Raw genomic sequence first — 25,602 nt, forward strand, 5'->3', positions numbered from 1 at the left:
CTTCTTCTTTGTGCACGTTCGTTGTCTGTTGTATTTTTTTCTTTATATTTCCTTGCTGGTTTTATTATTATTACAATGCCCCAATGTTGTCTCCACCTCACTTTTTTTGGGTGGCTATCGACCTTTTATTGTTGTTTTGTTTATTTTGCCAATTTTTTATTTGTTGTTTTATTTTACTTTACTATTTTATTATTATGTAATTGCTTTATGGCCACAAAATATGATATGTTGCTATTATAACACTTTGTTGCTTTTGTTTATTTACATTTAATTAATTGCACTACAAAATATTTCTATTTCCGTTTTGTCTTTTGTTTGCAAAACGAGCCGTTCCGTTGCGTTGTCCATTCATGCACAACTACTAGTGGACTGAACAAACAAAAAAAAAAACAAACACTTTTCTGTCTATGATGATAATTATGTCTACTTAACGGGCGAAGAAGTAAAAGAATAGAATAAAATACTCCGCTCAACTTATGCCATTTCTTCTGTGTGCTGTGCCTCACTAAATGTCACGTTCAACTAAATTCTTTGTTTTTGTTTATATTCTCGCAGCCCACCGACCGACCAACAACATTGTGCTCTGTTATTGTTGTGATAAAAACTGAAATGGATTATTTTCATTTATTTTTTTAGCCAAGAGATATGTGAGAACAATACAACTAAAAAACAGCTGAGTTGTATGACAATAATAACAACAAAAACAACAACCACAACGGTGGCAGCAACACATGTGCCACTCACATCACATATGATGCTCTCTCGCTCTCATTTTGCGGTATTTATTAGAAACAGGAGTTGGAAAAACGCCGTTAGGCAATTAGGTCAGTGTGTGAAAAGGAAATGAAGTGTGTTAGGTGTAACAACGGCCTAAGCCAAATGAATGATAGTGTAGGGTTGCCAATAGGAGGCCAAAATACAAGGAAATACAAAGACAATGAAATAAAAAATAAATAAATTATGAAATAATACAAATTCTAAATAAAATAATTTAAAAAATAAAATTAATTAAAAACAAATTAGTAATGAAATAAATTAAAAAATAAAATATATTAAAAATAAAATAAAAAATGAGAAGAATTGAAAATAAAATAAATTAATAATGAAATAAATTAAAGAAGAATTAAAAATGAAACAAATTAAAAATTAAAATCTATTAAAAAAGTTTAAAATAAATAAATAAAAACTAAGAATAAATAAAAAATTAAAGATGAAATAAACTAAATAAAAAAATAAAATTAATTAAAAATAAATAAATAATTAAATAAATAAAAAATTAAAAACAAACAAAATTAAATGGGAAGAATTAAAAATAAAATATATTAAAAATGAAATAAATAAAAATCAAATAAATTAAAAAAAAGAAAATCAAAAAATGAAATAATTTAAAATAAAAATAAAATAAATAAAAAAATCGTAAGAATAAATAAACTCTATCAAAAAGTTAAATTAAAAAATAATTAAATAAATTAAAAATAAAAAAAACTAAATAAAGAATTAAGAACAATTAAAAATAATTTAAAAATGAAATAAATTAAAAAAGATAAATTAAAAAATATTTTTAAAAAAATAACCCTACACCCATAGATCTTCTAATCTGTGCTATTTATTTTCTTTAATATATATATAATATATAAAATAATATAATAAAATAATAAATATATAAATAAAATAATAAATATAAAAAATAATCATATAAAAAATCTATAAAAATTTTATTAAATTTGTTTAAAAAAAAATACATTGATTGTCTTAATGGAAAATTCGTTAAAGGAAAATTCGTTATCGTTGTAAAAAGTAGTAGATTCTTGCAGTACGGGAACATACCAATAAATGAACCTATATTTTTACACCTTGTATAATCTATTTTTTAACAAATTTAATAAAATTTTTATAGATTTTAAATATGGTTATTTTTCATATTTATATTTGAACAAGGAAACGATAAAACAAACGCATATCGTTTCCTTGTGGTTATTGCTCGCGTTGAGCCATCCGTTGCGTTATGTGTTATCGAAAATACAACAGCCACAAGGAAACGATAACACAAACGCTCGAAGTTGATGTGCGCTGCGCTTCGGAGTTAAATATATTTTAGCTTTTTGCGTGCGTTAACGCGATAACAAAAAACGCTCAACGCGAGCATTCTGCTTAGCCCTTAACACTGTTCAATTAAAATGACAAAAGTCGATCTACTACTCCCTTATTATTATAACCCCATAATACCAAAGATAAATCTTTGATTTGTTTCAAGCTAAAAAAGTGATAATAATAAAAATATTTAATAAGGATTAATTCTAATTAATTTTTAATTATAAATTAATGTATTTTAATTTAAAATGCATGTTATCCATATAAATCAATGCCGCTACATCGATTTATTAATCGATAAATTAATATTTATTGACTAAACAAAAGTCAACCTATACATACCTATCCCATTTGTAGCAAATGGAACGTTTTTATTATTTCTTGGCTCTGAAAGTAACACAAGCTAAGCTCTCGCGTATAAAACAAAGTTATTTAAAAGTAAATAAGTAAATTAATTTAAAAATTAAGTAAATTGTATTAGAAATATATAAATCATCATGTCCTCAGCTATATATTTGGAAAATTATTTGGATGGTAAGTAATGAGGAAATGGATCAAATTTGTCATCAAATAGACTAGCCATTGCCAAAAGACAAACCAATACACAACAATGTCTCATACAAACAAACAACAACAAATGTTTTCACTTGCCATTTGCCTTTTTCCGACACCATCACCAACCAACCATTCACCACCATCATCCTACCACCAATCATCCACATCCATTGTTAATAAATCACCAACCAAATGCAAAAAAAAAAAAAACCAAACACATAAAAACAAATTACCACTGTTCCATTCCGTTCTACTACTGAAGTATTATCCAATATAGGATTAGAGTCCTTACCCACTGAGTTAGAAAGGAATTTCAAGTTAATGCGAAAACTTGATGATCGTGCCCAGACGGCAATGAAAAGTATCGACCATCATGCCAAGGAATTTATGCGCAAATTGGCCGATGGCTCCGCGCAGATGACTGAAGAGGAGCGTAAAGAACGATTGGCCGATATCCAACAGTTGTTTGTCAAGGCCAAGGAATACAGTGATGATAAGGTGCAATTGGCCATACAAACCTATGAATTGGTGGATAAGCAAATTCGGCGCTTGGATAATGATTTGGCCCGCTTTGAGGGGGAAATACAAGAGAAGGCCTCATCGACACGGGGTAAATCCGAGGAGACACAAGTTAAGAGTAAGTAATGAATAGAATATTTTTTTTAAATTATTTAATAATTTAATTTGTTTTCAATTTTCAGAAGGCCGCAAAAAAACCAAAGACGCCAAGGCTGTGGGTAAAAAGAAACGCATTACCTCCTCGGATGATGAGGCCAATAATAGTGCCACAGCAGCGGCGGCCACAACCGCTGGCCAGGGTGGTAAAAAGAAAAAGCAGAAGGTAAATCAAGAAAAAGAAACACGCAAGGGGGGTCAAAAGGTAATTCATCTTCTCATTCATAATTCATTACATACAAATTTTATTTTTTATTTTCTTACAAGTTGCTAGTAATTATTTGAGTATGGGTCCATGATGATGATGCTTTGGTGGTAGTTGATTTGAAAATGCAAATATTGGAATAATCGGAAATTGGCATGTTGTTTTTAAAAAAATCAAGATATTGGCTAGAAGTTATCAACAGTTTGCTGTGAATGTGCTACCGATCATTAAGTAGCAGTGGAACTTCTTCTAATCCAAATTTTTTAGGGTCTAACATAAGACGTGGTTTTTTTTTAAATTATTTTTGAAGGCCTGTTAATATTGCTTGGAACATCCAAGGAGAATTTCTCCCTTTTTAAGAGTAGGCATATATTTCCGAACTTTTTAGTAATTTGTAATTTTTGAAGACTGTTAAAATTGATTATTTTCTACGGGGAATCTCTCCCTTGTAAATTTCCGAACTTTTTACTAATTTGTAATTTTTAGTCCTTGCAGGATTTCATTTCATTTATTCATGCCTTTATTTAACAACTATACAGCTCATTTCATTCATTCATCCATCCATAACAAAAAAAAAAATATTAACTCAATACTGCATGTTAAGTCCAAAAATGTAACCACCCTATTTCTGAAAAATTCCGAACAAGAAGAATTTAAGAGAATTGTTAAGAAACCCATATATATTTTTTTTTTTCAAATGGGTTTGGTGTCTCTTGAAATTCTTGATTTCGAATTTAAAGAAGCTGGGGACCATAAAAAATATCGATTTTGAAATTTATTTTTTTTATTTGCGATTTCATTGTTGTGATCGTTTACTTTTTTTAAAGCAGAAAAATGTCGACTTGGATGATTCAGAAAAAGAATCCTGTCACACAGCGGCCACACATCCCAGTGATGTTCTCGATATGCCTGTGGATCCCAATGAACCCACCTATTGTCTGTGCCATCAAGTCTCCTATGGTGAAATGATTGGCTGTGATAATCCAGATGTAAGTGGAATTTTCTTTAACAATTTTTTTATTTTTAAAAAAAATTATTTATTTTATTGCCGATTTTTATTATTTTTTCCTTTACAAATTTTTTTTTCTTTAAAAAAATTTTTTAATAAAACAAATTTTTTTATTTTTTTATAAAAAAAAATATTTTGTTTTTTTTTTTAAAAAAATATTTTTTTTCTTAATAAATTTTTTTTATTTACTGTTTTTCTTTAATAAAAACTTTTCTTCGTTGTTTTTTCCAGTGTCCCATTGAATGGTTTCATTTTGCATGTGTCGGCCTGACCATCAAACCCAAAGGCAAATGGTTTTGTCCGAAGTGTACACAGGATCGAAAAAAGAAATAATTGTTGTTCCAACAAAATCAATCAATGTTTTGTGTATTTTTTTCATCATTTATATAAAGTCAAGTGTTGTAGTTGTAATATATTAGTCATTATTTTTTTTGTATTATAATAATACGTGAGAAGAAAAGAGAACATTTATATATATAAATAAATAGAATTAATTGTAAAAAAGAAGAACAAACAAAAAAGATTGAATTTGAAATTTCTAACATCATAATTTCCTAAAAGAGGTGACCATTGTGGCCTCTCGATATCTATTGAGGACCCCCAAGCCCTCACTTTATGTCATGAGCCTTTAGAGACTGAATTTTTCCAAGTCCTTGTCATGCGAGGATTTAAGGAAAAAAATATTTTATCCAAAAATTATCATACCCTCAATCCTCCCAATTAAAAATAGAAAAAAAACTTTGCAAATGTTTGATTCCTTGGTGGAAAGTGATAAATTGCAGGCTTTCAAAAGTGTTATTGAGGTAGGGAGAATCTACACATTTTCATGAATACGATTTTTAATAATTTTCCTTTCCTCTCCTTAGTAATTTTTTTGGTATAATTTATTTACAATTGTTGGCAGTTAAAAATTGGTTCTTTATTTTCGGAAATCAACAGAGCTTAAGAAGTCCCCTAGATTGGCGATTCCAAGACGGGTTGTTTTTAAATAATTTTTTATTTTTTAAAAATGTTTTTTTCAAAGGCGTGGATTTATTAAATAATTTTTTCATAGGCGTAGATTTTTAAAATTATTTTTTCATAGGCGTGGATTTTTTAAATAATTTTTTTCATAGGCATGGATTTTTTAAATAATTTTTTTCATAGGCGTGGATTTTTTAAATAAATTTTTTCATAGGCGTGGATTTTTTACACAATTTTTTTCATAGGCGTGGATCTTTTAAATAATTTGTTTCATAGGCGTGGATTTTTTAAATATTTTTTTTCATAGGCGTGGATTTTTTAAATTATTTTTTTTCATAGGCGTGGATTTTTTAAATTATTTTTTTTCATAGGCGTGGATTTTTTAAATAATTTTTTTCATAGGCGTGGATTTTTTAAATAATTTTTTTCATAGGCGTGGATTTTTTAAATAATTTTTTTCATAGGCGTGGGATTTTTTAAATAATTTTTTTCATATTTTTTTCAAATCGAACAAATACAGTGTCTGCTTTGTTATATCCACCAAAAAAAGAGTCGATATTTTAAGTATCTTTTAACTTTCACATAATGCTGATTTTCTCATATAAAACAATAGTTTCCTTATTTATTACCAATATGGAATAAATCTTTACAATTCCCTCTAACCATTGTTGCAAAATTTATGAAAATCGGTTATGTATTCGCTGAGTTATTTGCATTTAAATTCAACTTTCCTCCAAAATATACTTACTGTTCGGTGCTGTTCGCCTAGTAACTGAATATGAAAAATCACACAAAAATTGATCTTGTAAAAACGGCAATTTTTTCTTTCATATTGGTTGAGCTGCTGCTTTGTAAGGAAAATTATAGCATACTTTCAGGCCAATCAAATTAATAACAGCCATTTTTCTTTATTGCAAGGAAATTTGCAACTGACTTTTTTAAGGTTATTTATTATATATACCGACTTCTTGTGTTCGGTGACTTATAGTGAAATTTAGTGGAGAATATTTTTTACTCTAAGAAAAATTCTCTAAACCTATGTTTTATGGGTCAAATTGGTCTCAATCGGAAACATCATACAACCAAAAAATTCCTTGTTTTTTGTGAAATTTGATACGGATGTTTTGAGGGGTATTTATTATATATAGCAACTTCTTGTGTTTGGGAGTTTATATTTAAAATTAATGGAGAATAATTTTTACTTTAACAAAAATCGTGGTTTTTTTAAATAATTTTTTTCATAGGCGTGGATTTTTTAAATAATTTTTTTCATAGGCGTGGATTTTTTAAATAATTTTTTTCATAGGCGTGGATTTTTTAAATCATTTTTTTCATAGGCGTGGGATTTTTTAAATCATTTTTTTCATAGGCGTGGGATTTTTTAAATAATTTTTTTCATAGGCGTGGGATTTTTTAAATAATTTTTTTCATAGGCGTGGATTTTTTAAATAATTTTTTTCATAGGCGTGGATTTTTTTTAAATAATTTTTTTCATAGTCGTGGATTTTTTAAATAATTTTTTTCATAGGCGTGGGATTTTTTAAATAATGTCCTCATTAGGACATTTAATTACAGGATTCTAACCTCAATTCAATACGCTTTGCAAAATTTCGTGTAAATCGAACAAATACAATGTTTACTTTGTTATATCCATCAAAAAAATAGTCGATATTTTAAGTATCTTTCAACTTTCACATAATGCTGATTTTCTCTTATAAACCTATAGTTTCCTTATTTATTACCAACATGAAATAAAACCTTACAATTCCCTCTAACCATTGCTGTAAAATTTATTAAAATCGGTTAAGTATTCACTGAATTATTTGCATTTGAATTCAACCTTCGTCTAAAATATACTTACTATTCGGTGCTGTTCGCCTAGTAACTGAAAATGAAAAATCACACAAAAATGCATTTCTTAAAAACGACAATTTTTTCATTTCACAATGGCTGTTCTGCTTTGTAAAGAAAATTAAAGCATACTTTCAGGCAAATCAAATTAATAAAAGGCATTCATTCATTTTTGAAAGGAAATTTGCAATTGACTTTTTGAAGGGTATATATTATATATACCGACTTCTTGTGTTCGGTGACTTATAGTGAAATTTAGTGGAGAATATTTTTTACTCTAAGAAAAATTCTCTAAACCTATGTTTTATGGGTCAAATTGGTCTCAATCGGAAACATCATACAACCAAAAAATTCCTTGTTTTTTTGTGAAATTTGATACGGATTTTTGAGGGGTATTTATTATATATAGCAACTTCTTGTGTTCGGGAGTTTATATTTAAAATTTATGGAGAATAATTTTTACTTTAACAAAAATCCTCTAAACCTACGTTTTATAGGTCAAATTGATCTCAATCAGAAATAACATAAATTTAAACGTAAATCCTTGTTTTATTTTATGTTACAATTTAAAATCGGAGTGTTGAAGGGTACTTAATGTTTATACCGTCTTCTTATGTTCGGTGACTTATAGTGAAATTTTGTGGAGAATAATTTTTACTTTAAGAAAAATTCTCTAAACCTATGTTCAATGGGTGAAATTGGTCTCTATCGGAAACATCATATAACCAAAAAATTCCTTGTTTTTTTTGTGCAATTTGAAACGGATTTTTTGAGGGGTATTTATTATATATAGCGACTTCTTGTGTTCGGCGGTTTATAGTGAAATTTTGTGGAAAATAATTTTTACTTTAAGAAAAATTCTCTAAACCTATGTTTTATGGGTCAAATTGGTCTCAATCGGAAATAACATAAATTTAAACGTAAATCCTTGTTTTCTTTTATGTTACAATTTAAAATCGGAGTTTTGAAGGGTATCTATTCAATATATCGACTTCGTGTGTTCGGCGACTTATAGTGAAATTTTGTGGAGAATAATTTCTACTTTAAGAAAAATTTTCTAAACCTACGTTTTATAGGTCAAATTGATCTCAATCGGAAACAACATAAATTTAAAAGTAAATCCTTGTTTTCTTTTTTGTTACAATTTGAAATCGGGATTTTTAAGGTTATTTAATGCATATACCGATTTCTTGTGTTCGGCGGCTTATAGTGAAATTTTGTGGAGAATAATTTTTACTTTAAGAAAAATTCTCTAAACCTATGTTTTATGGGTCAAATTGGTCTCAATCGGAAACAACATAAATTTAAACGTAAATCCTTGTTTTCTTTTTTATTACAATTTGAAATCGGAGTTTTGAAGGGTATATATTATATATACCGACTTCTTGTGTTCGGTGACTTATAGTAAAATTTTGTGGAGAATATGTTCTACTTTAACGAAAATCCTCTAAACCTACGTTTTATGAGCCAAATTGGTCTCAAGAGGAATTCATTTACTTTAATTCCTTGTTTTATTTTTTGTTACAATTTAAAATCGGGATTTTTAAGGGTATTTATTATATATACCGACTTCTTGTTTATGGAGACTTATAGTGAAATTTTGTGGAGAATAATTTCTACTTTAACAAAAATCTCCTACAACGAAGGTTTATGGGTCAAATTAGCCAAATTCAGAAATCCCAAAAATGTTAATTTGATAATATTTTTCTTTTTTTCTGAGGTCATAAAAAAATTCAAGTTATTTAGGTTATTTCTTTGTTAATTATTTTTAAAATAGTTTATTTTTCAAAATACTAGGAAGATATGTGAGCAACTAAAATTAATTATTTTCTTATTATTAGAATTAAAATTAAATTTTTAAAATAAAACTAAGGGGAAGTAATTGTTTAAATTTAAAATTTCATAACAAATAATAATGATTTTTTTTAAAGATACAAATTATAATATTTTTTTATAATAATAATTTTTTGAAACAATATTTTTTACAATTTTCTTATAATTTTTTTTGTATAATAATTTTTTGTGAAACAATATTTTTTTTTACAATATTTCTTAGATTTTACAATTCAAGTTTAAAACTTTATTGTTTTTGAAAAAAAAAGAAAAAAGTTCCTTCTAGTATCACACAAATGGCCCGGCAAAATAGATTTTCCGTTTTGTGGGCGCCGGCTTTCCACCACTGCTGCTGCTGCTGGTCTCAATGAATTTCTCAAAATTGGCCAAATTCTTTTTGATTTTTTTCGCCTTGGCATGATTTTGGGCAATGATGACCACCGGATTGATGGCCTCATTTAGTTGTAACTCCTTCTCTTCCTGATGGTTTCCCTCTGTGGCCTGGTCCGCTGTCATAGATTCATCGGAATATTCTTCATCCAAATTGTACTCATCGGCTGTGTTAATTAAACTTTCACCATCCTCCTTGATATCGGCCAAGAGGGAGGAGGACATAACACCATTACCAAGAAGTCCGCCGTTATCACTACCACCTCCATGGATTTTACCCTGTTCGGTTTGCGAATTTTTACCATATTCCGCATCCAAATTATACCAATCAAATTCGGCCTGCAAGGGTAGGCTGTGTAGCGACTCAGAAGCCTCCAAGCTGGGGGAGGAATTCGATGATTTTCCAAATGGCATGGTGGCACTTTTGTTGAAGGTCGAGGAGGGGGGTGTCGGAGTTATGGGTGAATTGGGCAAGCTCATACGTTTATTGATCTCTTGTAAAATATTTGGCATATGTTTACGTTTGTATTGCTGTTGGTAATTTGCCGAACTCAATTGGGGTCTGAGAATGGAGGGGGTATTGTTTTTATTGGCAGATTTTATTGGGGTTGCATTGAAGCTGTTGTTGTTGTTGTTGTTTAAATTCAATTTCAATGCAGAACGATCAGGTTTTTTATTACTCCCCACCATTAGCATTTGATTGGCCGTGGGGGTATTTGGCGACAAGGCCATAATACCCACCATTGGCATCATTTTTTCCCCTCTCGGTGTCATGGTCAAATACTCATTCGACTGTTTGAGGGCAGATTTCGGTGCAATAATGGCCGCCACATTGGGTAACTTTGGTATATCGGCAAAAATCTCTTCAATTTCTTCAGTCTTTTGGGAGTTGGCCTCGGACACCACGGTGGCCGTATCCAAATCGTTGTCATTTTCCACCACAGATTCTAAATCTCTTTCCGAGAGAGGAGCCCTGTGGATATCTGCCCGTATTTGAACACTGGTTATACCCACATTTACCTCGGAAATGGAACAATAATCGGGTTCCACCAAAGGCTCAACTTCTTCCTTTGCCTCTTGGTCTCCTCCAACCTCCAGGTTTTCATCTGGCGATTCATCCAATTGTTGTAGGGACTTTTTGAATTTCAACAAATTTGCCGGTTTTGGTGGCAGTGCTGGTGGCAGTTTTGCCGTCCTCAACGAAATCCCCCCCTCCACCTTGCCATTAGCCCCAACCCCTGGGCTTACTGTTGTGGCATCCATATCCACATATAAATTCGAGGAATTCATTTCCGAACCAATCGGTTCATATTCATTACTATAAATACTTTCATAATTGAAAATTTCCAAACGTTCGGAGGATTCCGAATTGGTATTGCTAGGTGGTGAATGGGTCATATAGGCCACGGAGGTGCCACTTGCCGTTAGCTGGTATTGATTTGAGATCATTTTGGCCTCCTCTTCCTCATCTTCGGTTTCATCATTGCGCGGCACATGCACCATACTATTTTTGGTGGAGAAATGTACACGTTTACGGGTCAAGGTACCGTTACGGGAATTTGAGGTTAGAGCACCATCAATGCTGGACGATTTACTATTGCTACGATTATTTCTACGATCACTTAAAGAGCTACGTCTAGGTAACGCTGTTGTAGATGTAACTGCTACTGCAACTGCTGCTGGAGCTGATGACAAAGAATTCCTAGAATTCTTGGGTGTTTGAGATCTATCATCGATACCCTCCATCGATTGTTGCAATAAAATTTGATTAACACACTCCAGCACCGGATTCACAGCACCATGGCCATAGGATTTGGCAGCCGCCACAGCACCACCATTCGACATTTCTTCCTGATCCGAGGCACTGGCATACCAATCATCTGTGGAAGTTTCATAAATCTGTTTCGGTGAGGCTTCGGAAAATGCCTCCAAGGCTCTGCCTCTGACAATTTTCAAAGTTCCTATTTCCTCATTTCTTAAAGATCTATTTCCTTCCTGCTCCTCCACATCATCGAAATCTTCATCTTCTTGTGTGGGCGAAAATATACCATCATCCTCTTCCATGGCATTACTGCTGCTGCCACTACTGCTCATTGATTTACTCGATACCGAAGATTTCGATGATTTTGTACTAGCCCTTGAATTGGAACGTGTTATCGATGAAGACAATGTCGAGTTGGTCTCTACACCACTATGTTCCGAGTCACGTTCACTTTCATTACTATTACACTTAACACCATGCATACGCTCAATGGTCCGTGAGTAGATATTTTCCCGTGAATCATCACGGCTCAGAGTGCTGGGATATTCTTCGGAATTGTTGTCGGCTTCAAGTGAGGGATCGTCGATGTTCATGGCACGCGAACGCATATAATCACGAAATGTGCCAGAGGTTCGTTTGCTCGTGTAGCGTACACTGCGTCGGGCTCCAAAGAACGATGACGAAACGGTATCATCACTCGAAGAGCCGTGTTCAGTTGTGGGATCGTCTGGAAAGGAAAGAGAGAAAAATATGAAATTAATAACAATTTATTTTCAAAAATTTTAAGTATTTCTGTTATATCTACAAAATTTAGGTGTTCCGAGACCTATAATGAAATTAAGTGGAGAATACTGCTTTAACAAAAATCCTCTAAAACTAAGGACTATAGGTCAAATTGGCCTCAATCGGAAACCCTATCAATTTCAATAGTAATTTCTTGTTTTATTTTTTGATACAATTTAGAACAGTTTTTTTGGGGGATATTTATTATATGTACCGACTTCTTGTGTTCGGAGGCTTATAGTGAAATTTAGTGGAGAACATTTTCTACTTTAACTAAAACCCTCTAAAACTAAGGATTATGGGTCAAATTGGCCTCAAACGGAAACCCCATACATACAAAAATAATTCTTTGTGTTATTTTTTGTTACAATTTGAAACGGTGTTTTGAAGTGTAATTATTCTATATAACTTGTGTTCCTTATAGTGAAAAAGAATATTTTCGCCATTGAAAGTGAGTCCGTAAAATGCCAAATTTTGGGATATTTCCGAAGAATTTTAAAAATAACCTTTAAATAATGAAGTTATTATTTTTCTTAGTAACCCTAAAAGATATTGTTGCTTTGGATTTGGTTCCTTTGTGAACTCATAGTGAAATTTTGTGCAGAACACTTACTCCATTGGGAGCAACACCATAAAATGCGGATGAAGGGGTCAAATAGCCTGAAATGAAAAACCCTTCAAATGAATTATTATTTTTAAAAATTTTCCTGATTGCGCTTGATATATTGGTGGTATTCATTGTATCTACCGATTTGGTGACTTCAAAGACCTGTAGTGAAATTTTTTGTAGAACATATTCGTCATTGGAAGTATGTCAATAAAATGTCAGATTCTGGGACAATTGGTAAAAATTTCTAAATAACCTTAAAATAATAAGCTATTATTTTTTACTTTGTAACCTCAAAAGTAGGCTACGATTTTAATGGTTCCTATTAGCCATATTGATTTTGTTCCTTTGGTGACTCATAGTTAAATTTTGTGTAGAATATTTCCTCCATTAAAAGCAACTTAATAAAATTAGGGGGAAGGGCTTAAACGGCCTCAAATGGATAACATTTTCAAATTCATTTAAATTGTTTATATATTTCAACAAGTCCAAAAGTAGGCTACGATTTTTACGGTTCCTATAAGTCCCACAAATTTTGTTCCTTCGGAGACTCTTAATAAAATTTGGTGTAGAATAATTCTTCCATGAGAAGCAACCTCGTGAAATGGCTAATTTTTGGAGATTTGGGCGGATTTCGAAAATCCTTACAATTTGACAAATATTTGTTGTGGGCTTTGGGAATGGTTCAGGAAGTCCGCAAATTCAAAAATATTCTCCATAGGGTGTTGCAGAATATTGTTGAACACACCGGGTCTCAAAATGGGATTATAAACATTTTTAAATGGAACTAAAATAAAGACATTCAGCGTTCGTCCCAATTAAAGGCGTTTAGCGGTGGTAACCTCAAAAGTAGGCTACAATTTTAATGGTTCCCATTTGACCCACAGATTTTGTTTCTTTGGATGCTAATAGTGAAATGTTGTGTAGAAAGATTCTTTCATTGGGAATAACTTTGCCACATGACGGGAAAGGGTTCAAATTGCGTCAACTGGGTAACTCTATCAAATTGATTAAAATTGTTCATATATTCTAAAATAGAATCAAGCCCAAAAGTAGGCTACGATTTGATCGGTTCCTATTAGTCCCACCGATTTTGTTGCTTTGGAGACTCATAATGAAATTTTGTATAGAATAAGTTCTCCATTGGAAGCAACCTCGTGAAATGGATAATTTTAGGAGAATTGGGTGGATTTCGAAAATCTTTACAATTTAATAGAAAATGTTGTTTTTTTTTCTAAAATAGAATCAAGCCCAAAAGTATACTACGATTTTAATGGTTCCTATTAGTCCCATAGATTTTGTTGCTTTGGAGACTTATAGTGGAATTTGGTAGAGAACAGTTTCTCCATTAGAAGCAACCTCGTGAAATGCCTATTTTTAGGAGAATAGGGTGGATTTCGAAAATCCTTACAATTTAATAGAAAATTGTTGCTTTTTAAGAAATGGTTAAAAAATTCCCATCATTTAAGGGTTTACGCAGATGAGATGTTCTACAAAAATGTTCTCCATAGCATGATGGACAATATTCCGGGAGGGAAATTCGTTGGTCCCTCCAAGGTGACCACAAGTTTTCTGCCCTAATTAAATTCCGCATTAATTCTGCCACTATTTTTGATTACTTTGATTAGAAGATAATTCATTGAGTGGAATTGCCCTTGGTGGGCGATCCCTCTGAAACCATTCGAAACTCTTCCGGTACCTTCTAACCCTAAAATATCGAGGAAACCGATTAAAAACTTTTTCATCAATTCCAATTTACTCACCATTATTCCGACTGCCACTCAAATCCTTCAGATTTCCACTGAGGCCCGTTAGGCCACCAGTTGCCGTTGCCAGGCTAATTGTGGTCTGTGTACCGGTCTCTTGCACCTCAATATCATAGAATTGCCGACGGCAATTAATGCATTGCAGGGCTTCCATAACTAGACATTCTGCATCTGCTGCTTCGTCATCGTCATCAAGTAAATCCTTGGACAGTTTCGTATCCATCATATCATTTTCAGCATCACCATCTTCAACGACACCTTCATCGCGGGCACATTCACTGGCCTCCTGTCGTAGGCGACATAACTTCTTGCGCAAGGCACGGTTTTGTCGAACCAAACGGCATATTTCACCATCCTTGGTGGCCAATCGTTGATTAACGGATTTCATATCTGTTTTGAGTTTTGATTCGAAACACAGCAGAGATTTGACGACGCAGGCCAGTTCTTCGGAACGTCTTCGCTTTTCTTTGGTTAATTCACGTTGAAGGAATTTATTTTGCTGATCATACTGGGCGAGCATTTGGAGTAGTTTGCGGCGCTGGGCTTTTTCATGGGGTGACATGGACGTGGATGTGGTGGATGATGAGATCGTTGGGTTACCTGGTGTGGGCGAGGTGGGTGAGGAGAGTAATTGTGAGAGCGGGGTCTTTTGTGGCTGTGGTGTCATGGCTCCTTTTTTACGCTGCTCTCTTTTCGAGAGACAATCTCCTGACGAAGAATTCGATGATGATGAACGATGTAAATCGATTACTTTGGGTAGTAGATTCAAGCTGAGGGTGGAGTTGTCAGTAACCTGCAAAAATAGAGATAAAATATCAGAACATTAATATTGAATGATGATTGATTTAAATGGTTGCTTGCTCGTTCATGTTATCAATGAATAGGCGACAACATTTCAATTGATTATTTTTTTGTTTTGCTCGGCAGCTACCTTTGTTCTCAGTTCGGAATTTGCCAACCTTTTCCCATTGACATGAAGTTGTTAACTGAATGAATGAATCGAACAAAAATTACCATCATCGCCAAGGTAGTAGCTTCAAGCAGTACTCCATACCAATTATTATTATCAATGGCCTGGCCAACAACCTTCCTGCATTGAGGGTTTTAATGGCGGAACATGTGTTGGTGTTATTGAGATATGGGCGGTTTTTACAATGCATATTTGTAGTTCAGAATTTGAATATGGCATTCGACCGACATACACATATCCCTTCCTAACACACACACATACACAGGCGAACAGGCCTTGTTCGCATTCTTATTAGTTCTTGCGAATTTGTTTAGGTGAATGAAAAATTCATTGTTATGACAATAAGCGTAAATCCCAGGGCACACACGCTACACACGCCTGGGTAAGGCAACAACAATAACAGGAAAAAACTGCATTGCAGGCCAGTAAAGGTTGGTAGGGCACAATCAATGTTTTTCAGGTCTAATAAGGAAATTTTCGGTTGTTAAGAAACAATGTGTTTGCCAATAGGCTTTGTGAGGGAGGAAGGTAATACTAGAAGAAGGTATGATTTTTTGAATGGACATTTTGGGAAATTTTTTGGAATTTATTTAAATCCGAATTATTGAAAAAATAATTTTAAATAATTTAATATTTATTTATTAAAATATTAATAACAAAAAATCGAAAACAAAAAATATTTTTGGGGCAAAGTTAGTAAAGGCCAATTTTTAAAAATAGATTTCGAGGCATTCCTATTAATTACATAAATTTCTTACTAAAGAAAAAATTGAAGAGCATCTTCCTATGAATATTTTTTGTAAATACAACAACCTTCGAACAGGTCTCTGTAGGGTCGAAAAAACGCCATTAACGAAGGGAGCGGTTTTTGGGTGTAAATAGCAAAAGTCATTGAAATTCAAATGTAATTTTGGGGCATTTCTCTACATTTTAAAAATTACTTACTTAAGAGAAAATTAAAGAGAATTTCCAAAAGAATATTTTTCATAAAGGCATCAACATTCGAATATGTCTCGGTGTTGGCGAAAAATCGCCATAAAAGGAGGGCGCTCTTTTTGGGTGTAAATATCAAAGGTCTCTGAATTTAAATCAAATTTTGAGGCATTTATGCTTATTTTAGAAATTACTTACTAAAGAGAAAATAAAAGAGAATTTCCTAAAGTATATTTTTCGTAAGGGCACCAACATTCGAACCGACCTCCATAGTGTCGAAAAATTGCCTAAATAGACAAGTATGCGTTTTTGGGTGTATATCGCTAAAACCCTTTAATAAAATACAAAGGTTACTGAAATAAAATCTAATTTTGGGACATTTCTCTTTATTTTAGAAATTACTTACTAAAGAGAAAATTAAAGAGAATTTCCTAAAGAATATGTGTTGTAAAGGTACCAAAATTCGAACCCACCTCCATAGGGTTCGAAAAATCGCCATACAAGGAAGGGAGCGGTTTTTGGGTGTAAATAGCAAAGGTCACTGAATTGAAATCAAATTTTAAGGCATTTCTGTATATTTTATAAATTTCTTACTAAAGAGAAAATTAAAGAGATTTTCCTAAAGAAAATTTTTGGTAACAGAATCAATATTCGAACCGACCTCCATAGGGTCAGAAAATCGCCTACAAGCAAAGTTAGACATTTTTGTGGGTAGATAGCAAAGGTCACTGAATTGAAATCTAATTTTGAGGCATTTCTCTTTATTTTATAAATGACTTACTAAAGAGAAAGTTAAAGAGAATTCCCTAAAGAATATTTTTTGTAAAGGCACCAACATTCGAACCGACCTCCATAGGGTCAGAAAATCGCCTACAAGCAAAGTTAGACGTTTTTGTGGGTAGATAGCAAAGGTCACTGAATTGAAATCAAATTTTAAGGAACTTCTGTATATTTTATAAATTTCTTACTAAAGAGAAAATTAAAGATATTTTCCTAAAGAAAATTTTTTGTAACGGAATCAACATTCGAACCGAACTCCATAGGGACAGAAAATCGCCTACAAGCAAAGTTAGACGTTTTTGTGGGTAGATAGCAAAGGCCACTGAATTTAAATATAATTTTGATGCATTTCTCTTTATTTTATAAATGACTTACTAAAGAGAAAGTTAAAGAGAATTCCCTAAAGAATATTTTTTGTAACGGAATCAACATTCGAACCGAACTCCATAGGGTTAGAAAATCGCCTACAAGCAAAGTTAGATATTTTTGTGGGTAGATAGCAAAGGTCACTGAATTTAAATATAATTTTGATGCATTTCTCTTTATTTTAGAAATTTTTTACTAAAGAGAAAATTTAAGAGAATTTCCTAACGAATAGTTTTTGTAAAGGCACCAACATTCGAACCGACCTCCACAGAGTCAGAAAATCGCCAACAAACAAAGTGAGACGTTTTTATGGATAGATAACAAAGGAGACTGAATTCAAATATAATTTTGAGGCATTTCTCTTTATTTTAAAAATAACTTACTGAAGAGAAAATTAAAAAGAATTCCCTAAATAATATTTTTTGTAAAGACGGCAACATTCGATCCGACCTCCATATGGTCGAAAAAATGACTACATACACAATTATGCGTTCTTGGGTGTATATCGCTAAAACCACATAATAAAGTACACTATTGAGGCATTTCTCTTTATTTAATAAAATTTTTAGTAAAGAGAAAATTGAAGAGAATCTCTTAATGAATACTTCTAGTAAAGAAATCAACACTCGAACAGGCCACCATAGGGTCGAACAATTTCCTACAAGCAAAGTTAGACGTTTTTGTGGATAGATGGCAAAGGTCACTGAATTCAAATATAATTTTGAGGCATTTCTCTATATTTTAAAAATAACTTACTAAAGACAAAATGAAAGAGAATTATCTAAAGAATATTTTTTGTAATAGGCATAAACATTCGAACCGACCTCCATAGGGTCGAAAAATTGCCTATACAGAAAATTAGGAGTTTTTGGGTGTATATCGCTAAAACCACTTAATAAACTACACTTTTGGGGGATTTCTCTTTATTTTACAAATTTTTTAGTAAAGAGAATTGAAGAGAATCCCCTAATGAATACTTCTATTAAAGACATCAACATTCGAACGGACCTCCGTAGATTCGAAAAATCGCCTACAAGGAAAGGAAGCTGTTTTTGGATGGACGTTGTAAAGGTCGCTGAAATAAAATGACATTTTGGGGTATTTCTATTATTTTTATAAATACCTTCCTAAAGAAAAAATTAAAGAGAATACTCTAACGAATATTTTTTGTAAATACAACAACATTTGAACAGGCATACTTATGCTTGGAAAATCGCCAACAAGAAAGTAAAGCATTTTTGGGTGTAGCGAGCTATGGTCACATTATACAATTCAATTTTAAGGCATTTCTTTCAATTTTACAAATTTCTTCCAAAAGGAAATATTGACGAGAATGTTCTCAAGAATAATTTCTGTAAAGTCGTCAACATTCGAACCGAACTCTATATGGTCGAAAAGTCACTTATAAGAAAAGAGAGCGATTTTTCTGTGTTGATAGCTACGGCCATTTTAAAGAATAACATTTAGAGACATTTCTCTATATTTTAAAATTTTCTTACTAAAGAAAAAATTGAAGATAATCCCCTAATGAATATTTCTTGTAAAAACATCAACATTCGAATCAACCTCCATAGGGTACAAAAGTCGTCTACAACGAAATAAAGCAGTAATCGGGTGTAGTTAGCAAAGGTAGCTGCATTGAAAACTGACTTTAAGGCATTTTTCTCTATTTTAAAAATATCTTCATGAAGAACAAAATAAAGAGGATCATTTGTAGACTATTTTTTGCAAAGACATCAACATTCGAAACGACCTACATAAGGTCGGGATATCGCCCACAAGCAAGGGTGCAGTTTTAGATTGGAAATCGAAATAGTCCCTGAATTAAAATACATTTTTGAGACATTTCTCTTTGTTTCACCAATTTCATACTAAAGAAAAAAGTGAAGAGAATTCCCCAATAAATATTTTTTGTAAATACAACAACATCCTAACCGACCTCCATAGGGCAGAAAAATCGTCTAAAAAGAAAGATTGGTAGTAGTTTTTGTGTGATATAGTAAAAGTCTCTGAAATAAAAGCTAGTTTTCATCCATTTATATTGGATCTACAATTTTCTTCATAAATAGAAAAGTGAAGAGAATATCCTTAGAAATATTATTTGTAAAAACAACAACATCCGTACACAGCTCTAAGGTGTCAGAAAATCGCATACAAAGAAAATAACCAAATATTCAAGATGAGCTTATATTAATGGGAAAATCTCCTAAATAAAATTTTAGGTCTTGGCCTATATTTTTGGTATTTGTTTTTCTCTCAGAACTATGGCTTAATTCCGAGAGAAGGAAGTATAGAGGATCCCCTAAGCAATATTTTGTTCGAAAACCTCAATTTAATCCATAAGGACCTTCGAGGAAAAAAACTACCATAAATTTGTTGAACGATTCTTTTAGCATTCGTAGTTTTAAAAGCTAACTGAAATAGCGATCAGGTTTAAGGCATTAAATTTAATTTTATGACTTAGTTCGGAGAGAAGGAAGTGCAGAGGACCCCCTAAGAAACATTTTCTTCAAATAAATCAAACAAATTTCCAAGAAGTCCTTCGGGGCAAGAACCCGTCATCAAATCATTAGAGGGATATACCGGAAATTTACATATAAGCATTAAAAAAGACCTTTGTAAAATAGGGGTTTATCGAATGAAAACCTTATTTTACAGTTATTCCACTAAAGACAGTTTCAAAGAGTATCCTCTACTGAACATAATTCCCAAATACATGAATGTCCTGCAAAGTATCCTTATGGATGAAAAATAATTATGGAAATAGGGATATAATGGAAATTTGCATATAAGCTTTAAAGAAGCTCTTTATAAAGTAGGGGTTATCGAATGCAAACCTTATTTTGCAGATTTCTTCCTAAAGACAGAATTGAAGGGTATCCTTTACTGATCAATTTTCCCAAATACACTAATATCCTGCAAAGTATCCTTATGGATGAAAAATAACATAGAAAGAAAAATATTTATTATTTTCTACGTTTTTCAAATATTCTCAAAGTATGTAATCTAGTTTTGCAATATAAAACTTGATTTTATTACATAGTTACGAGAGAAGAAAGCATAGAGGACACTCTAAGAAGTAGTTTTCCCGAATATATCAATATAATCCTCGAAGTGTTTCTAGACAAAAATCCATCATCAAATCATTAGAGGGTTATAATAAATAAAATTTCCATATTACCTTTTTTAAAACACATTTGTAAAATAGGGGGTTACCGAATGAAAACATTATTTTGGAGATTTCCCCCCAAAGAAAGATTTGAAGGGTGTCCTTTACTGAGTATTTTCCCCAAATACACTAATGTCCTTCAAAGTCTTCTTTTGCATGGAAAATCACAAAAGAAATAACCCTTCTTATTTTTTCACTTTAAATATGAAAGGTTCTGCAGCAGACCAATGAATTTATTTATTTACTCAATTTAATAATTTTTTATTCAATATTATATATCAAAGTTCTTTATGTTCTATCTATATATCTATTCGTAAACAAACCATAAATTATGAGGTATTTCAATAATGACAATTTCTTCAGGTTTCTTATCGCAAATAGCAGCTATAACGTCATAGTTTATTTATTTTATCGCGAAATAAATTCAGACACCACCATAATTTGTATGTGTAATGACCGTTGTCAGTTTGTTATCACAAAACAAAAGTTAACATTATGTTATTTATTAATTGTTTTGTTAGGTATTTAATAATAACAAAAATAAAAAATAAACTAATGGGAAATAATTGTTTTTTTATCAGTTCAACCCCAAGGGGTTTATCAAATGAATTATTAAAATGTCAATAACCTGTAATGTTGTGAAATGGAGAGTTTGGAAATTATTGTTCAATATTTTCTAATTTAATTTTTAATATAATTTAATAATTTAATTTTTATTAGAATTGAAATAAAACCTGTTACATTAATTCCAACTCATTTTACTCCAACCAAACTATTGTAGCAAATCATAAAAACCATTGCATACTTTAAGGCGTATTAAAATGCAATTTCACTACATATTGTTCCTTTTCATTGTTATTGAATTTTCAGCCCTAAGGACTTGAGGGAGGTGGTCAGTGTAGTTGGAAAAAATGTTCCATGAATGATTCTCTTCCAATCCTTCCCTCAGGAGTAACCTCTAAAATCCAATGTTTAGCTTTCAAATTGGATTTTATTGCAATGACTTTAAATAAGATGAAATACTATATTCCAACTCAATTTAATGCCGTTTTGGAACCCTTAGGAGGACTGGTAGGGTATTGGTATATTTGGAGAAAATGTTGGTTCAGGAACCCTCTTTAAATTTATTTTTGATAGGAAAAGTCTAAATTGAACTTTAGAGCTTAAAAACGGCATGTTTTTAGGGATCTTAATTTTTTAAAGTGGTCGCCTAGAATTCTACCCCAATTTCTGTGAGATCATCTATAGCTACCGATTTTTGTGTTCCGAAACCTATAGTGATATTCGATGTAAATTATATAGTTTTCATTGAAATCATTGTCGAAAAATGAAGAATATAGTGAAATTTTTGGCAAAAATTCAAAATTACCCCAATTTTTAAAGTTTGAGCGCCAAAATGCTACTTCGATTTCTATGAGATCAGTTATAGCTACCGATTTCATGTGTTCCGAGACCTATAGTGAAATTCAATTTAGAATATAGTTTTCATTGCCATCAACCCTCTAGAATGACATTTTAAGGGGGATTTTGGTAACATTTTAAAAATACCCCAAAACCATTTTTTTGGTTTGAGCGCTTAAAATGCGATCATGATTTTTTATGATATATACTAAAGCTACCGATTTTATGTGTTCCGAAACCCATAGTGAAATTCGATGTAATGAAATATTGTGGGAGATTTTGAGAATTATTCAAATTTAAGCAAAAAAATGTTTTGGCTTGTGCGTCCCAAAATGGTACCTCGATTTCTATGAGATAAATCGTAGCTATGGATTTCCTATGTTCCGATATCTATAGTGAAATTCGATGTTGAATAAAATTTTCATTGACATCAGCACCCAAAAATTAAGTGTTGAGGGAGATTTGGTCAAAAATTAGAATAAACACAAAAATTCATTTTGGTTTGAAAGCCCTATTCTACTTCGATTTTTGATAATATCTATCAGAGTTAGCAATTTATTGTGTTCGGAGACCTATAGTAAAATTCGATGTAGAATATAATTTTCATTTGCATCGCCGTCCAAAAATGAAGTATTCAGGGAGTTTTTGATAAAAATTCAAAATTACCCCTAAAAATGTATTTCTTTTTTTATTGGTACGCCCAAAAGGCTACCTCAGTTTTAGTGATATTTTTTATAGATACCGATTTCTTGTGTTTGGAAACCTATAGTGAAATTCGATGTAGAATATAGTTTTCATTGACATCATCATGTAAAAATAAAGTATTTAGACAGATTATGCCTCAAACTCAAAATGATCGCAAATAGTTTTTTTTTGGTTTGGGCGCCTAAAATTCTACCTCGATTTTTATGAGATCCATTATAGCTACAGTTATCTTGTGTTCTGAGACTTATAGTGAAATTCGAAGTAGAATATATTTTTCATTGACATCAACCCTCAAAACCGAAGTATTGAGGGAGATTTTGTCAAAAATTAAAAATAACCCTAAAAACTTATTTTTTGATGTAGCGCCCAAAATGCTACCTCGATTTAGATGATTTTTATTATAGCAACATATTTCTTGTGTTCCGAGACCTATAGTGAAATTCGATGTAGAATATAGTTTTCATTGACATCATGGCCAAAAACCGAAGTATTGAGGGAGATTTTGCCTCAAACTCGAAATTATCGCAAAACATTTTTTGGGCGCCAAAAATTAGACCTCGATTTTTATGGAATTAATTTTAGCTACCGATTTCCTGTGTTCCGGGACCCATAGTGAAATCCGATATAGAATATAATTTTCATTGACATCAATCCTCAAAAACGAAGTATTGAGGGAGATTTTGTCAAAAATTCCAAATAACCCAAAAAAAACTTATTTTTTGATGTAGCGCCCAAAATGCTACCTCGATTTTGATGATTTTTATTATAGCTACAGATTTCTTGTGTTCCGAGACTTATGCCAAAATTTGATGTAGAATCTAGTTTTCATTGACACCGTTCCTCTAGGATAAAATATTAAGAAAGATTTTGGAAAAAATTCAAAATTATCCAAAAAATGTTTTTTTTTTTTGGTTTGGGCGCCCAAAATGCTACCTCAGTTTTAATGGGATTTATTATATTTAGCGATTTCTTGTGTTCCGGGTCCCACAGTGAAATTCGATATAGAATATAATTTTCATTGACATAAACCCTCTAAAATGAAGTATTGCGGGAGATTTTGCCTTAAACTAAAAATTATAGCAAACATTTGTTTTGGTTTGGGCGCCCAAAATTCTGCCTCGATTTTTATGAGATCCATTATAGCTATCGATTTCTTGTGTTCCGGAACTCATAGTAAAATTCAATGTAGAATATAGTTTTCATTGACATCAACCCTTAAAAACGAAGTATTGAGGAAGATATTGGCACAAAATTAAAATTACCTTAAAATACTTGTTTTTGTTTGGGCGCCAAAAATGCTACACTGATTTTTGATTATATCTATTAAAGCTACATATTTCTTGTGTTCCGAGATCAGTAGTGAAATTCGATGTAGAATTTAGTTTATTTTGAAACCAACCTTCTAGAGTGAAGTATTAGGGGAGATATTGGTTCCAACTCAAAATTATCCTAACAACATATGTTTTTTTGATTTGGGCGCCAAAAACTCTACCCTGATTTCGATAATTTTTTCCAATGTTTTATAGGAGGAGTGGACTTTTACAGAATATTTTAAGGCTCTATTAGAGGTATGAATTTTTAACTCTATTTTTTTAATTTTAAACGATTTTTCTGTTACTTACCCCCTCCGTCTGCTGTTGCTGCTGTGAATTATCTCCATTCTTCTCCTGTTGCTTCTGTGAGTTACGCATACCACCAAACGATAGCCTTTTATACAGATTCGATGAGGATGACGAAAACGATGAGGAGCCCCCACCGGAACCACCACCACTGGAACTTTGTGTTGTGGCATCACTGCTGCTATTAAATTCTCCCGAACTGGCACCGCTGGATGCCACCAGTAATGAATCTACCAACAGGTCATGTTCACTTTCGGGAATTTTTTGATAATTTTGTAGAGTGGCAGGTCCTTGGACCTCAGGTTCAACAGCCAAGAGGTTTTTGGAACATTTAATTGTCATTTCACTAGATAGATTTGGAACTGAACACAAACGAGTGCTGATTGAGGAGGATGGATTACCCTCTACTTCTTCTATAGGATTTTGGGATTTTTTCTTGTTGTTGTGATTGTTGCCTTTCACTTCAGCCTTTTCATAGAATTCACCATCAAAACTATGCCTATAGCTACCATGCAGGCAATTGAAACTAAAACCTTCCTGTCCTGCTGCACTTCCCGGATCGGAATATCTTTTATTCGTTGTCTGGGAATTATTTGTAGAGGGAAAACTATTACGATAATTTTTCAACGTATCATAGGTATTGAGTAAATCACTTTTAAGGAATTTCTCTAAAAAATTCGTGGGACTTTTTGAGGTTATGTTGGTGAAAAATTTATTTGTTGTTGTTGTCGAACTGCTTGTATCGGATACTGATGAGGCCGTACGACGATGATGTCCTTTGGAATTATTACAACTGGATAATGTATCGGATGATTTGTGTTCTGGATGAAAACTTATTGGATAGTGTTGTTGTGGTTCATGTCCTTGATGATGTTGTGGTTGTTGTTGCGTTTGAGTTTGAATGCCATAAATTTGTGTTGTATTCAAGAGACCAAACATGGCTCACTTGACTGCAACGACGACGAGTGACTGCAACATCAATTGGTTCGTGTCTTAACTTAATAGGAATACTGCTGAAGAGTTGTAGATAATCACGAGAGTTGCCATTTTGTTGGGAATTTTTGTTAATAAAAAAATACTGGGGAAAATTTTGGAATTTTTTAAAGATTCTGTAAAGAGAAAAAAATACAAATATTATTAGAAAATTTTGAATAAAAAATAAATATATT

At 32.1% G+C, this 25,602-nt stretch overlaps 2 protein-coding genes across 2 annotated transcripts; one reads left to right on the forward strand and one right to left on the reverse strand.

The window, feature by feature from the left end:
- The first annotated feature begins 2,701 nt into the window (after window positions 1-2,701).
- Window positions 2,702-4,868, forward strand: LOC133334729 (inhibitor of growth protein 5). Its single transcript, XM_061543056.1, has 5 exons — window positions 2,702-2,818; window positions 2,875-3,283; window positions 3,348-3,526; window positions 4,357-4,515; window positions 4,767-4,868. Exons 1-5 carry the CDS (start codon window positions 2,702-2,704, stop codon window positions 4,866-4,868), a joined length of 966 nt encoding a protein of 321 aa, XP_061399040.1.
- A 4,602-nt stretch (window positions 4,869-9,470) lies between these two features.
- On the reverse strand, window positions 9,471-25,372 carry LOC133334730 (serine-rich adhesin for platelets-like). Its single transcript, XM_061543057.1, has 4 exons — window positions 24,437-25,372; window positions 14,542-15,283; window positions 11,740-12,061; window positions 9,471-11,709 (listed from the first exon to the last, which is right to left on the reverse strand). The coding sequence occupies exons 1-4, from the start codon at window positions 25,370-25,372 to the stop codon at window positions 9,471-9,473; spliced, it is 4,239 nt and encodes a 1,412-aa protein (XP_061399041.1).
- Between the last annotated feature and the right edge of the window lie 230 nt (window positions 25,373-25,602).

The sequence above is a fragment of the Musca vetustissima genome, unplaced genomic scaffold (assembly GCF_032173495.1).
Source record: "Musca vetustissima isolate MV318-11 ecotype Yass unplaced genomic scaffold, APGP_CSIRO_Mvet_v1 utg73803, whole genome shotgun sequence".
NCBI lineage: Eukaryota > Metazoa > Arthropoda > Insecta > Diptera > Muscidae > Musca > Musca vetustissima.

Coding starts and splice junctions, on each gene's coding strand:
- LOC133334730 (XM_061543057.1), bottom strand. CDS start 25,372: ATGTTTGGTCTCTTGAATACAACACAAATTTATGGCATTCAAACTCAA. Junction 15,284..24,436: donor AGCAACAGCAGACGGAGGGG/GTAAGTAACAGA, acceptor CTATTTTTGCAG/GTTACTGACAACTCCACCCT. Junction 12,062..14,541: donor CCTGGCAACGGCAACTGGTG/GCCTAACGGGCC, acceptor TTTCCTTTCCAG/ACGATCCCACAACTGAACAC.
- LOC133334729 (XM_061543056.1), top strand. CDS start 2,702: ATGTCTCATACAAACAAACAACAACAAATGTTTTCACTTGCCATTTGC. Junction 3,527..4,356: donor CACGCAAGGGGGGTCAAAAG/GTAATTCATCTT, acceptor TTTTTAAAGCAG/AAAAATGTCGACTTGGATGA. Junction 4,516..4,766: donor TTGGCTGTGATAATCCAGAT/GTAAGTGGAATT, acceptor TGTTTTTTCCAG/TGTCCCATTGAATGGTTTCA.